Genomic DNA, 14,745 nt, shown 5'->3' on the forward strand with positions numbered 1-14,745 from the left:
CCAGTCTTCAGTGTCACATGATCCTTCAGAAATCATTATAATATGCTGATTTGGTGCTGAAGAAACATTTATTATTATTATCAATGTTGAAAAAGATTTGCATCATTTTTTTTTTTTTTTTTTTTTGCGCAGGATACTCGAAGAATAGAAAGATTACAGCATATATCTGAAATAAACATTTTTTTGTAACAATGTAAAAGTCTTTACTGTCACTACTGATCAATTTAATGTGTTCTTGCTGAAAAAACTATTCATTTTTTTTTATTTATTTTTTTTAAAGGACCCCAAACCTTTGAACGTAAGTGAAAATCAAAGAGAGTACTAGTTTACCTTAGATTTCCATTTTAAAAGATTTTTTTTTTTTTTTTTTTTTGATACTGAGCTCCCAAACCTCCTTTACCAATACATTTCCATGACTTTCCAAAAATGGACAGGTTTGGATAAGTGTTTATTAAATTCATTTTATAGAGATTACACTTGTAAAGAACAATTCCTAATGTTCTTTGTACTGTAGAGCTGAAGAAGAAATAAGTTCCCTGATATTTTCAGGTTTCCCTGACCGGAACCATGTAGACAGAAATATAGAAACGGAATGCATGTATTTTCCTAAAAGTACGAAACAATGGGAATTTTCGGGGATCATCTTAATATCTATTCAGGTTTGATGATGAGTAAATATTGCATGTTCACATCTGATTCAGCAATGTCACATCGCACACCTCCAGCTCATATTCTCAGCCTAAACACATCAGTTAGAAAAACATAGAGATATGAAAATAAAATACTCACAGTTTCCCTGAAGTCTCCCTCTTTTGGAATAAGTTTGACAGTCAGATCCAGTGAACCCAAGTCATGGTTGGGATAGTGGGGATCTTTGAGTTCAATGGTCACATCCAAGTTCCTAAAAGGGCACAGAGAGAACCTACAGTATGAACAACCGAACACATTCCATGATTAAAGATTATGTTCTTCATTTCATACAGCATTCATGTGTTTACTATCATTGAGATACCCTTACAGTTATTAATATTTTGAATTTGTTTTTATTTTCCATTTTTATTTTAATTTTACTTGAAATTTTAGTAATTTTACTGTGTTTTTGACATTTTTATTTAGTACATCAAGTTAAGCTAAATGAAAATGAGAAGTGGCTTGGCACCTGAATTTAAACACGTTTGAGTATTTATTTATTTTTTATTTTTTATAGTTAGTGTTTATTTTAATTCAAGTTTTTTTATATAGTTTTGGTTTTAGTTAACTATAATAGCGCTTGTTTGCACATGCAAAATCACTAGGTGGCAGCAGTGATTCATTTTAGACTGTGACTTGTGATTGTATTTCAGATGTGTCAATGTATCACAAAGCATCAGGCGACCTTTGGTGCTCCAGGGACTCTAAATAGAGATATGCAGAGCCCATAAAGTCATCCTGCAGCCCAAAGTCATAGTCAAAGACCTGCAGAGGATAGAAAACACACGACAGTAAGGCATGTCATTTCACACGACAAAGAACAGAAGCAGGAGTTACTATGACTGTAAGACCGGCGTTCAGTTTAAAGTGTAAATATACAGATTGGCTTCTTTACAATCTCCATTAGCTGCATCAAATCAAACACAATAAATAAGCACTAATGCCTCAGCAGCAAATAAAAAGCTCTACAGTCAATTTAATGACTGGAGCGAAGCACTCAAACTGTTATTTATCATTTACCTTCACATAGAGCGGCTCTCTCAAACTCTCCACCAGCAGACTGACTTTCTCTTCCCATACTGGGTTCAGGTTCTTGTGGATTGTCTTGCTGCGAAAAACCTCCTTCCCTGCGATCTTAAACTTCACATATGGGTCACTGGTCCCTGTTAATACAACAAGAAAAACGCTCAATATATTTGACTGTTATTCAAAAGAAACAGTAGTAAATAAAACCTTTTTTCTTCTACAAAACGAGAACATGGTGTTATAGGCAAACCTGGTTGGAAACACTTTCCAAATACTGCAAGAGAAAGATAAATCTTCACTGAGAAAATTTATTACATCATATAGCTATAAAACAGTCTCAGACTGAGATGATGCAATAATTTCTTATCGCTGACAACAACAAACACATAATTATGTTCATATGGACGTATTTATCATGTTCAATTATGTTCATATGCACAAATGTCTTTTTCGCTGTAAGGCTCTTTCTTTCCCATGGAGTAGTTGTGTTTGCAAATTGGTTTGAGGGAGCGGAGGCAGAAATATTTGGGTCATGTGACCTTAACTGTCAACCCTCATTGGCTCAAGCACTAAAATCAGAGTGGATAAGTGTGTTGTGTGGAGCCAAGGGCAGTCTAAATACAGTGAGTGCAAATTCAAATACACCATTGAATAATAATCAACATGACAGAGCCTCATTATATACCCTGAGAAAATAACAGAAAGAACAACTACAGAGCATATAAAAACATTGAATGTGTGTGAATGTGATGTTCCACAGTGTTAATACATAAAGAGACTTGTCTAAGTTACTTGGTTCCCTAAAATTGCAAAAGCAACATCTTGATATTCGACTCAATTGGTTTGCAACAGAGCAGTTTTCATAAGAGACCACTAGATGTCCCTGTGTGTTCAGTGTTAAATGTGCACAGCATCCTCATGTCACCTGACCTGCTCTGACTTTGCTGCAGTGGATCAGGATCTACGCTTCATCACTCTGAGACATGAAGCATAGCATAATATCAACCAGAGATGTAAAATCACAGCACTTGCCATGCGAATATGATCAATCAAGAATTTTAGAAATAAATAACTAAAATATGTATATAAATAATCTATTTGTACTGAAAATAAAAAAAATATATACAGTACGTCAATCAAATTTGTCTATAAAATCTTTAGTCTAAATTATGCTGTAACAATTTGAAGTAACATTCTGTGTGTCTTGCTTAGTTTCAAGGAAGACGAAGAAGGATTAAAGGGTTAGTTTACCCAAAAATTCAAATTCTGTCGGTAATTACTCACCCTCATGTTGTTCCAACCCGGTAAGACTTCAAATAAAGATATTTTTGATTAAACACAAATAAAGATATTTTTGATTAAATCTGAGAGCTGGCTCACTCCTTATTGGGCTGCCAGGTAATTGATATCTGCCAGCCAAGAAAAGTTAGTAAAGACATTGTTAAAATAGTCCAAGTGACTACAGTGGCTCAACCTTAAGTTTATCAAGCGACGAGAATACTTTTTGTGCGCAAAAAAAAAACAATAATAACGAATTTAGACAACAGATAGACCATGACAACAGATAGTGGCGGAAAACAAGAACAATGGAAACTGAAGATAAACAAACTAAAAGTCCATTAAAATGGAACTAACTAAACATAACTGTTACAGAACGCCCCCTCCGGGAAGGTGCGGCCTTACGCCGTAAACTGGCTGAGGATGTGGTTCAGGAGGCTTTGGGATTGGTCAAGGAAGCTCGAGTGGAAGGAACCAGGGCGGAGCAGACAGCCGCAGGGAAAGTGGAGCCAGATGGAGCCAAAGGGGTGGAGAGCCAAAGCGCAGCTGAAGGCTCGAAAGTCTGCGCCGCTGGCAGGGCAATGTCTGACCAAGGTGGAGCCGGTGGGACAAGGAAGCACGGTGGTGCCGATGGGACGACAGTCATGGGTGGAGCCAAAGAAGGGAGGAGCCAAGGCGGAGTCAACTGCTCGACGGGCCGAGTTGGAGCTACAGGCCCTGGAGGTCTGAGGTGGAACACCTTAGCTGAGCTGGCAAACTAGAAGTCCACAACAGATCCAAACAGGTAAAAGCCAATAGAGGAGCAGAGGAACTGAAGGGCACCAGCGAAGGGGCGGGGCCGAGGGACCAACTAGCCTGGGCAGAGGAGGTGGGAGAGGGAGGCAGGGTGGGTGTATTTTCAATGGCATAACAGTCTCTGAGCTGGTTACGGTGTTGGCTTTGACCAGTGTGCGATGTTGGCTTTGGATTGGGTGGAATCGAAGGAGGGAGGCAGTCATCCTCATCCTGCTCTTACCTATTTCCCACCGGCTCGTAGATAGAAGACGGCACTCAGACTGGGCAGCTACTTTCAGCTCCCGGAAAGATGTGGCCTCATGCTCCGTTGTTGGCATTGCCCTTGGCTCAGGATCAGTGGTGGGAATCCAGCTCTGTGGTGGGTTCTGGCTCTTTTCCTGCAGTGGGCAAGTGCTCTGGCTCTGCAGTGGCCATTAACGCTAGCATCTACTGAGAGTAGGCACACTGCAAACATGGAGGATCGCCTCTCTCCAGGTTCCTTCACTCATGTCAGGTAGGTCAAGGGGGGAAAAACAGTTGGCTCCAGTGCAATACAGAGACTTTAGAGTCTCATCGTTAAGGTCCGTTTTCAGAGCCAGTTGACAGAATCGGGCAGTGTACTCTAAGATAGCAAGGTTCTCTCAAGCAAGATCGATAGACTGGGCTGCGATATCCATTTTACTTCTTTTGGTCCAGAATTCTGTCATGCTTAGTTCAAAGGAAGACGAAGAAGGATTAAGTAGCAAGAGTCTTTAACAGTCTTCACAAAAGATACCAGAAAATGAAGGAAACCAACTGAGGGACTTAAATACAGAATGATAATGAATTGAATGCTGACAGCTGTGCTGAATCGCCATGACGACAGATAGTGGCGAGAAACTAGAACAAAGGAAACAGTAAACTGAAGATAAACAAACTAAAAGTCCATGAAATTGAAGCTAAACATAACTGTCACACTGTGCACAAAATGCAACAAATAATAGGACAATCACACAGTCTGTTGTGCCAAACCAAAGTAAACACATGTCCTGAATGGAGCCCTTAGATTTTTAGTGATCCCTTCAATTTCATTACTCTGACAAACATCAATGCCGAGAGATAGGTCAATATTATGACTATATAAAGTCTTGGATTTAACGGGAATCCATCAACCTCCTAATGTTTAAATTCAGCTCACGTTCTGCTCGGCAGAAACCTGCATGTCCCTGTTCAGAGATGCATTGTCCAGCAATAAAAGAGTGAATGTGACACTGCATCAGTATTTGATAGCTTTAAGGAAAAGATCAAATTCAAGTTTTAATAGCTCGCAAATCTCATGCATATTCAAATTTGGCACCACTGACACATTAGAATATACTGTATGTGAACAAGAATGAGATCTGAAGCAATGGAGACTATCAGTGTATATGACTATGTTCATCGCATAAAGCTATTGAATGACTTCAGAAGACCAACGTGCATGAGTAATTATGAGTGTTATAATGCTTTCTGTCATTTATGAAACTCGAAAGCCCCAGGTCACTATTCACTTTTATTGTACGGAAAAGAGCAGTAAAACAAAAACACGTACAGTAGATAAATGATTGGCAATATTTTCATATTTGAGATAACTATCCCTTTGATAGTATAGCTTTTTAGTTTGAGTATAGCATTTGTCCATGTATCTATGACCATCCACTCATCTGCAAAAACTGCAGATTGGAGTATGTTACACTGTAAAAGTGTTGGTGTGGGCACGCTGATGACAGCTCCATATACGATCACTTAAATTACAGCAGCTCACTGGCAGGGAATCCCCATTCAACACCTCTGCAGTGTGTTTCTCTCAGTGCTTATCATAACCTCTGAGGAAAGCCTCTGTAATGTCATTAAATCAGCACTGAGACATTCAGTACAATAATCAAACCTGGACAACATGCTGCGCACTCTTCGCTGTCACTGGGTTTTGTTTTGATTTTGTTTGTTTTTTGTCAATTGTATATATAGTATTTGATCCCACTTTATATTAGATACCTTTAGTGTACTAACATTTAAATTATAAATTGGATACAATGCACTTTGCATACATACCTTTTTTACATTATACTTATATTTAAATATATAAGCAAGTAATTACAGCTGTAATTACACTGCTGAACCTTCCTTTACACCTTAACCTACCCTTAAACCTAACCATCCCACCAAAGCTGTCCCGAACCTTTCCCGTTTCCAACCTCAATAGCAGCAAAAGTGATTTTCAATACAACATGAACACAATAACAATTTTTCTGATGTAAGTACATAGTAGTTAAATACAATATAAAGTGTGACCTAGTATTTTGTTTAATTTCACATATAGGCCTGGTTTTACAAACAGGTCTTCGATTAAGCCAGGATTAGGCCTTAGTTCAATAAGGATATTTAAGTAGCTTTTATAAAAATGCCATAGAAAAAAAAACATTGCTGGTGTGCATCTTGAGACAAAACAATGGCACATATTTTAAGACATGTCAGTGCAAGCTGCTTTTAGTTAAAACAGCTGAAACATGCATTTTAGTCTGGGACTAAGCCTAAGCCTTGTCTGTGAAACCGGGGGATAATGTTTTTTCCATGAAAAACACAAAATGTTTACAAAACATGAAAACAAAACTCCAGCTAAGCAAACCTCTGGCTGCAAATCTCCACAGCCTTTACATATAAAAACCAATTCACTGACTTTATACCACTGAAATCCTTCCCTTCAGTTCAGGAGATATACAACACCAACACAAGATGTTATTTTCCTATTCATCCACCCATAACGCCGATCCTAGTGTTCGTTCAGACACTGACTCATTCATCTAAATAATGCAATAAACTACATTCAAATTCAGTGACTCTAGATAATGACTCTGTAAGCAATCTGTTTGTCTCTGATTTTGATGCCCAGCTGTGAATTATGTTTATGCACCATGAGATAGCTGCAAGAAGTCGGTTTGTCTGAAATATTTCTTATTAATTTCACAACATAGTTTTTCTTTGTTTTAGATTTAAAAAATTTCCAATGTGGTCTCCAATTTTTGGACCCCAATGGACATCACATTGGACAGTGAATCTAAGCCTTTTTGATTTCAAGTGCATGCATCCTTCACAAAAGTAATCCATCCGGCTCCAGGGGGATAAACGAAGGCCTTCTGAGGGTAATCCGTGCGGTTTTGTCGTAAAAATATACATATTTAAAACTTTATAAACTAAAATAACTGGCTTCCGGTAGCGGTCGACACACGTTCACGGAGATGGATGCTGGGGTATGACGTAGGACGTAGAGTAGGAAGCGTTGTGACGTAGAACGAACGTGACAGCGCAGCCAGAGAGCAGAGCAAAACAAAACTCTACGTTCGTTCTACGTCACGACGCTTCCTACGCTACGTCTACGTCACTTACGCTACGTCCTACGTCATACGCCAGCATCCATCTCCGTGAACGCTCGTCGACCGCTACCGGAAGCAAGTTATTTTCGTTTATAAAGTTTTAAATATGTATATTTTTACGACAAAACCGCACGGATTACCCTCAGAAGGCCTTCGTTTATCCCCCTGGAGCCGGATGGATTACTTTTGTGAAGGATGCATGTACATTTTGGGATTTGAAGGAGGTGGACCCCATTACTTCACATTATAACCACTGAAAGATCTAAGACATTTTCTAAAATAACTGAAAATGTGTTTGTCTGAAAAAAGATTGACATATGGATCTCGAACGGCTTGGGGGTGAGTAAATCATGGGTTAAATATCATTTTTGGCCGAACTATCCCTTTAATGGTAACCAATGTTAATGTAATGTAAACAAATGAAACCTTATTACACAGAATATTGCAGGGAAAAAAATACCAAAAAGAGAGAGCGATGCATCCTTGTCTGCAGCACTGAACAACGTATCGGAAAGTTCTGTGGTGGAAAATAAAAAATGCTTGGGGGGAAAAATGCTGACACATTAAGTGCGGGTCTGATGTATGCCACATCTGTGCCTTTGACATCGCCTAAAGCACAGCATTCAGCATTATGGGCACTGAAAGATATTTGACAATAATCTGAATAAAATGTGCAAAATTTGTGATAAAGAATGATTTCTCATCCACCACAACTGAATATGCACAGAATGGGGGAATTTCCCAGAGTACATTCCCCATCACATTAATCAAACTGCCCATCACAACACATGAGTGAGCACCAAGAGATCCGTTCACAGAAGGATCAATAGATGGCTTGAATGAGTGAGGCACTGTGTGTGACTGCAGGGTCATAGTGTGCTGAGTGGTGGGCAATTTCTTCTCTGCCCTCACATCAATATATTAACACCTGCACATTTGCTCTCAAACTGCATTTTTTATGGACCTATAAAAGTTGTGCCACTGTCAATCTAAAAGCCCAGCTAGCTTGAAATTGAAACCATTATCTTGGCCAGAAACCAATTTATATATATAAATAGTACTAATATGTAATTGTATTTTTGTTTACTTGTGGCCTGAGTTCAGAAGCAGCTAAAATAATTTCTTGACCTCAACCCTGCTCTCAAATATAGCTTAAACCACCCTAAGGCTGCCTTTGTTGGTTTAAGCTGTTTTTCCCCATAAGACAAGTATTTACTTCATTCGGTGCTTTGTGGAGAGATTTGGTTCAATTAAGTTATATTACACTGGTCTACAGCCAAAATGCTTCTAAAACAAATGTAGTCAAACTTTAATTCAGGGTCACTGAGAATGAAAATTATGCTTAAAATTGTTGATTGGCTCTAGTTTTCAATATATACTATTGGTCAGTATATACAACCTTGACTTGGAATGGCAAGGGATCTCAAGTAAAACCAGAAAGGATAAAGAAGGAGAAGAAGAAGAACAGGTTTTGTTTCATAATAAATGTGATTTATATAACACTTTTGCTTTTTTTTTAAGTGTTACATAAACAGGACAGGTGCCATCTACACAATATACATAGATGTAAATGGTAAAAACTTAAATATATTGGAGACAGTAGCCAATCAGTTGTTTGAATTGTCATATTTTAATTCAGCACATCAAAATACATAATAATTAGCATATTTCATCTCTGAAGCAGACAACCTCTAAAAAATTGTAGACCAGCATTATCATAAATATATATAAACAAGCCATTTATATAATACATAAATAAATTATTAGTGATGAGTCATTAAGTGTTCTATGACTGACAGATTTTTGTTACAACGCCGATGTGAACACTGTGATAAGAGGAAAACAGATTCACAGAATTAAGCTCAAAGAATTACACAGACAATAAGAAATAATTGTTCTTATTGTTGTTGTCATTATTTATATACTTATACAAAATGCATAATGTGTTTGCAGTTGTAATTGTGACTGCTGTTTACAGTCTGACTATCAGTGCAGTTTCCTGCAGCTTTGAGATTTATAAGACAACACTGATGTTCCTGCTTTACTGTGGTCATGGCATCAGATTGTAAGCGCTGTTGTGCGTGCAAAACCTAAACCTTGAATGACAGCAGGCTTCCCCTTAGGAGGTCAACACACTATAAAAAGCAATTAAACACATTTCACTGTGGTGTCACTATGCATCTCTCAGCATCAAACACAAACTGCAACAAGACAATGTTTAGAAATGGTGTGAATGTACAGAGACCATGGCAACATCTGATTTAAGCAGCCACAGTCATCACACCTCTCGATTTCTGGACAAGCTTTACTCAGAGACAAAAGACAAAGCTGATCTGGGTCTGGTAAACTTTCTGGTAAACCTAATTGTTATTTACAATTTCTTCTATGTGTGAGTTAGTGTGCATGAGGTCACAAGATCAGTTCTCTGGGTGTTTGTTCTTGTGTCTTTCTTAGTGCGCTAGTCAAATATCCAGATCAGCTGAAATTGCTCTGTAAGCTCTTAAATGGAGAAAACTGATCCAGGCTTTCCTGTTTAGACATTTCAGTTCTTTTCCACTAAAGAGATAACACAGTCTCACCCCCAAACGTCACATACTGACGCGTCTTGACCAAACGGCAATATACGACGAAAAGGGTACCCCTAAAACGTCCGTATGTGACTATTCGGGTTATGGGTAGGTTTAGGTATGCGTTAGGGTACCGCTAAGAGGCGCTGCTGGTGCGCTTATGTCTTCGTCTCATATGGACGTTTTAGGGGTACCCTTTTCGTCGTATATTGCAGTTTGGTCAAGACACGTCAGTATGTGACGTTTTGGGGTGAGACCGGGCTGAAAGAGACATATACAATGCTTTTCAAAAGGTTGAGTCGGTAAGATTTGTTTATGTTTTTGAAAGAAGTCTCTTATGCTCACCAAGGCTGCATTTAATTGATCAAAAATGCAGTTAAAAGTGTAATACTGCGAAATAATATCATCATTTAAAATAACCATTAATATATTATTTTAAAATGTAATGTATTCGAGTGATTGCAAAGCTTAATTTTCAGCAGCTATGACTAGCCATTACAGAAATCATGTTAATATGCTGATTTGCTGCTCAAGAAACTTATTATTATTATCAACGTTGGAAACAGTTGTGCTGCTTAATATTTAACCGTTAAACTTTTTTTTTTTTTTAGGATTCTTTGATGACTAGAAAGTTCAAAAGAACAGCACTTATTTGAAATACAGTAGAAATATTTTGTAAAATAAATATCTTTACTGTCTGTCACTGATATGGAAATACAACAAAATACATTGTTCAAGGAACTATTTTTCTATTTTTCTATTCAATGCTATACTTAATAGCCACCCAAAATAATGTAATTCATTTGGTTAAAATGTTTAATCTATTCAGAACCTCAACTTTTTCATCAGTTGGATTGATGGGTCACATTAGTCTGGCAAGCATGTGATAAGTTTTGACTAAAATTCACACACTTCATAATATTGGCACAGACACCATGGTGTTCAATCATTAACTGTGCAGCCATCTAACACTCTCAGTCACAAATAACACTGCAGCGTCAGAGTGGAACTGCCTTTGCCAGCAATGACGACGCTGACAAACTGGTACTGAAGTCTGGCGACCACTTCAGTTGAGCTGTGCTTTTCTACAATAGATCAAAATACCATTTTCATGTCAGTTTTAGTGGCCAATAAACTGTGGCCATTTCTATAACAGCATTTCATGAAATAAGCTACTAAGCAGTAGCTAGTACTCTAGATGTGTAATTTATGACATGTAGCCACCAAGGGGCAGTGTAACGTTGATAAATGTATTCTCTCCCTCTCTCTCCCTCCACTATCTTGTTCTTTTGGCACACAATTGTGTTAACCTGAGGGGGTATTCCCAGAAAGCAAGTTATGCAACATGCCTGGAAAGTTTACAAATGAGTAAAAGGAAAACTTCAACTTTCTGGTCCAAAATCTGAGGTAATTTTCAGACTAGACAGGACAGCAACATATATTCTTTTTCTTTCTCTTTTTTTTTTTTTTTTTTTTTTGCAACGGGACATTTTCTATATTATATATTTCTATAATAAAAATACATATGTGACATCATACCTTGCAACAAATCTGGAAGAAAAATGGCTTAACATAAAAGACCATGCCCAGGAGGAGGCCATGCCTCTAGTGGAGTGAGGTCTGATCCATTTGCGATATATGCACGGCGGCCGGCTGGTCCTCGTCGTCTACCTTCGCCAGATTTTATAACTTAGAAGTCCCTGCACTGCAGGCACACATCCTTTCCGTTTGATTGAGCTGGCCTCTGTATGAGCCAGGCCATCATCACTAGGGTCTTGCCCTATCAAGGCGTCATGTCGGATTTAGAGCCTTGCTTGGACCCTTGTTCAAGCGTCCCAACTTGGGTCATAGAACATGTCGTTATGCTTAACATAGCACGGCGTAATTGGATTGGTTCCCCATAGCGTACAGCTACGCAATACGACTGACCGTTCAAAAGGGAACGACTCGGTTACTAACGTAACCATGCTTACTAACGTAATACGTGTGCACGTATGGCGCACACTACACAGAGTTCGTCGCTTCAGTCGATAAACCTGACTCTATGGTGAAATCAAGCGTCCTTTATAGGTGGATACCCCGGCCATTCTGGCGGGCTCAGCGCTCAGTTCAGCGTGCTTTGCACCCGAGATTTGGAGATTGGTTCTCGCAGTTACGCCACTTTGCCATAGGTTTGTGCAGTTACCACTGACCAGCCAATAGCATGCGAGTAGTCCCTGGCTGCACTGCTATGGCTGTGCAGTAGCACTGCATTATTATACAAAAGGCTTCAGTATTCAGAGAAAAATGAGTTTTCCCCATAGCATATAGCTATGCAATACTCGTTCCCTTATCTCAGGGAACCAAGGTTACGTTAGAAACTGAATCGGAATTTCCTCTCCTGAGCTAATAGTCCAGACACTGATGAAATCTTAAGTCATTTGATTGCACACAAAATCCATCCTGTTCATTAGGATCCACAGATGGAATAATTTGTGTAAAATGTAAAGCATGGTGTGAATGTGGTTTTGAAGTCTTTCAGTCTCAAATACACCCACATACCTACTGTGTCCCCCCAGCATCAGTGTGTGTCTACGTTTTCTTAGTGCATATTAAAAACACTCACCAGCAGCCAGTAAACTCTGATATATCAACAGAGCTAATGTGGGCCGTTCTGACAGAGATCACATCTCAACACATTCTGCCAACCTGCCAATCTTACTCCTTTAAAACACATGGCTCAGAGTGAGACGCTCAGAAAGACCACAGAATGAATGATCAATGACTACCTAAAGCAATCACATCCTATGGTGCGTTCAAGTCATCTCGTAAAGATCGTATTTACGAGTTGAGTATTTGGCACGCCACCAAATTGCTATGGATTTTCTTTAAGCCCCGATCTTTACGAGTTGGGGGCGTGTCAGTGAGAAACCACAATACTTAAAGCTTTTCTATTTACAGTGAAGTTAGATAATTGCTTGCACAGAATATGATGGCATTATAATATAACAATATGTAACGATTACGTTTTGCAGTGGCTTCATAAATTAATTAAAAACAAAAAAAGCAAAGCACACCTGATGCACATTTCTTTGTTCTTTATTTTCTAGAACTAGAAGAACCTTAAGAGAAAGTAAACCGCCATCTTACACGAAAGTGACTTGAACGCCATCTTAAACACAACTTCCCACCTCGTAAATACAAACTTCCCAGAAGGACTTGAACGCACCACTAGACACCACATAGCAACATGAAAATATATAGGAAAACACCACCAGCATCTTCTTCAGAAAATGTAAAAAAAAAACTACTACAACAACAAAAAACAAACTAGTTTTACTCCTTAAAGGCTTAAAAAAGCACCAAAATAAATGCCTGTATGCTGTAGATGGAGTGAGGCAAACAACAGGAGAGACACTGCCTTTCTACATATACAACAATCAAAGGCTGTATTATCTAATTAGAAAAGGCCTCTCCACCACATATTAATAATTACCCTCCCAAAAATCACAGCGGGCCAAGAGAGTTTAAAAAAAGGTCATTGAATAATGCACACAGAGTCATAATTAAGCTAAATTATTCAATGCGATTTCCCAGAGCTCTGACTGATTGCTGTCATTGGCAGGAAATTTGGAAATTGCACTCAGGCACTGAGACAGCTCCATCTCCTTCAGCAGACCTACTTATCCCAGGCCCTCTGGGGCCCTGTGATGGCACAGACTTTCAGCCCTGTCACTCACTACACCCATTCTGTACTTTTTAAGTGTTACCCTCCATGTGGAGAAAAAGAAAAACACTGATAACAGGTTACAGAAATAAAGCGAGCTGCACTACACTGATCAGCCACAACATTAAAACCACCTGCTGGCTAATATCATGTAGGTCCCCCTCGTGCTGTCAAAACAGCTCTGATCTGTCAAGGCATGGACTCCACAAGACCTCTAAGCACTTCCTGTGGGATCTGGCACCAAGACATTAGTAGCAGATCTTGTAAAGGTCCCATTGCATGGATTATTTTATTATTTTAGAATGTTTCCTGGGGTGCCCTTATAATGTTAATATGTTTTTAGATCAAAAGTTGTTATAAATTAGAAATAAAAGGCACATTTCCTAGCCTGATTTTAGCCTCTGATTTGAACACTCTGTTGTGAGACTTAAGTGTAAACGCCCTCTGCTGTGATTGGCTGACATGCTTGCATATGAAATATCTCGCATTACATGTGTAACTCTCTCGAAAACTTTTACTATTACAGCTACTGTATTATACGTTTTTACTATTACAGCTATCGGGATTAACGAATCGTGAGACGTTTTTTAAGTATTTAGATATATTCCCATCACATAAAAGGTTGCAGTGATGAGCATTGAGCAGATGACAGCCTGTTGATCGCGTGAATGAAGATCTTATCATTGCAACGCAGTTTCTGCACTCTCACTAATGATTTCACCAATACAAACATGAGGTAAGTACAGTAAGAGCTTCGTTGTGCAGCTTAACAGCGTCATTGATTTCATAACAAGTTTTGGCAAGTGTCCAGATAAACTCGCGCTGTGTGATTGACAGCTTGGGCGATTGGAATGGATTGTTCTTTGATCGCTTTCTGTATATATATATTAATCACAGTTTAAGTAAGATTTACTTAAGCTTGATTTACTGATGCATAAACAGTATTGAACGACTTTGAGAGAAAGATTATCTGTGAAAATTCACATAACCCAATGGTTCTTCAGAGGCTCGGATGAAGGAACTAAAAAAATACTTTTGTGTTCATTTGTACATCCAAACAATGAGCAACTGCCATGCTTCGCTCGTTTGCAAGCCATGATGTCTCTCGAGGAAAAAACAATATCGCGCTTGCGCAGCTCATTTTCTCATGGGCGGGCCAAATTCTCTTTGCGGGCAAAAAAGAGAAAGGGGAGGTGACCTTTCCCCTTATGACGACATAAGGGGAAGATTTCTAGATTCGCCCGTCTGAGCTTTTATTTTCTCAAAAATACCCAGGGCTTGGTTTACACCCATCAAAACGTCTAGCCACTGGGGG

General features: G+C 38.8%; 1 protein-coding gene across 5 annotated transcripts in view; it reads right to left on the minus strand.

Moving 5' to 3' along the window:
- Nucleotides 1-14,745, minus strand: part of LOC308690498 (multiple C2 and transmembrane domain-containing protein 1-like) — a 207,048-nt gene that overhangs the window by 77,854 nt on the left and 114,449 nt on the right. For all 5 annotated transcript variants that reach the window (XM_081364983.1, XM_081364984.1, XM_081364982.1 and 2 more), the window contains exons 3-5: nucleotides 1,711-1,853; nucleotides 1,376-1,455; nucleotides 790-901 (exon numbers count right to left, since the gene is read on the minus strand). In XM_081364983.1, coding sequence (XP_081221109.1) covers nucleotides 790-901; nucleotides 1,376-1,455; nucleotides 1,711-1,853 — 335 coding nt within the window. The remainder of the gene's footprint in view (nucleotides 1-789; nucleotides 902-1,375; nucleotides 1,456-1,710; nucleotides 1,854-14,745) is intronic.

This window comes from Scardinius erythrophthalmus (assembly GCF_964197995.2).
Source record: "Scardinius erythrophthalmus genome assembly, chromosome: 5".
In the NCBI taxonomy this organism is placed as follows: domain Eukaryota; kingdom Metazoa; phylum Chordata; class Actinopteri; order Cypriniformes; family Leuciscidae; genus Scardinius; species Scardinius erythrophthalmus.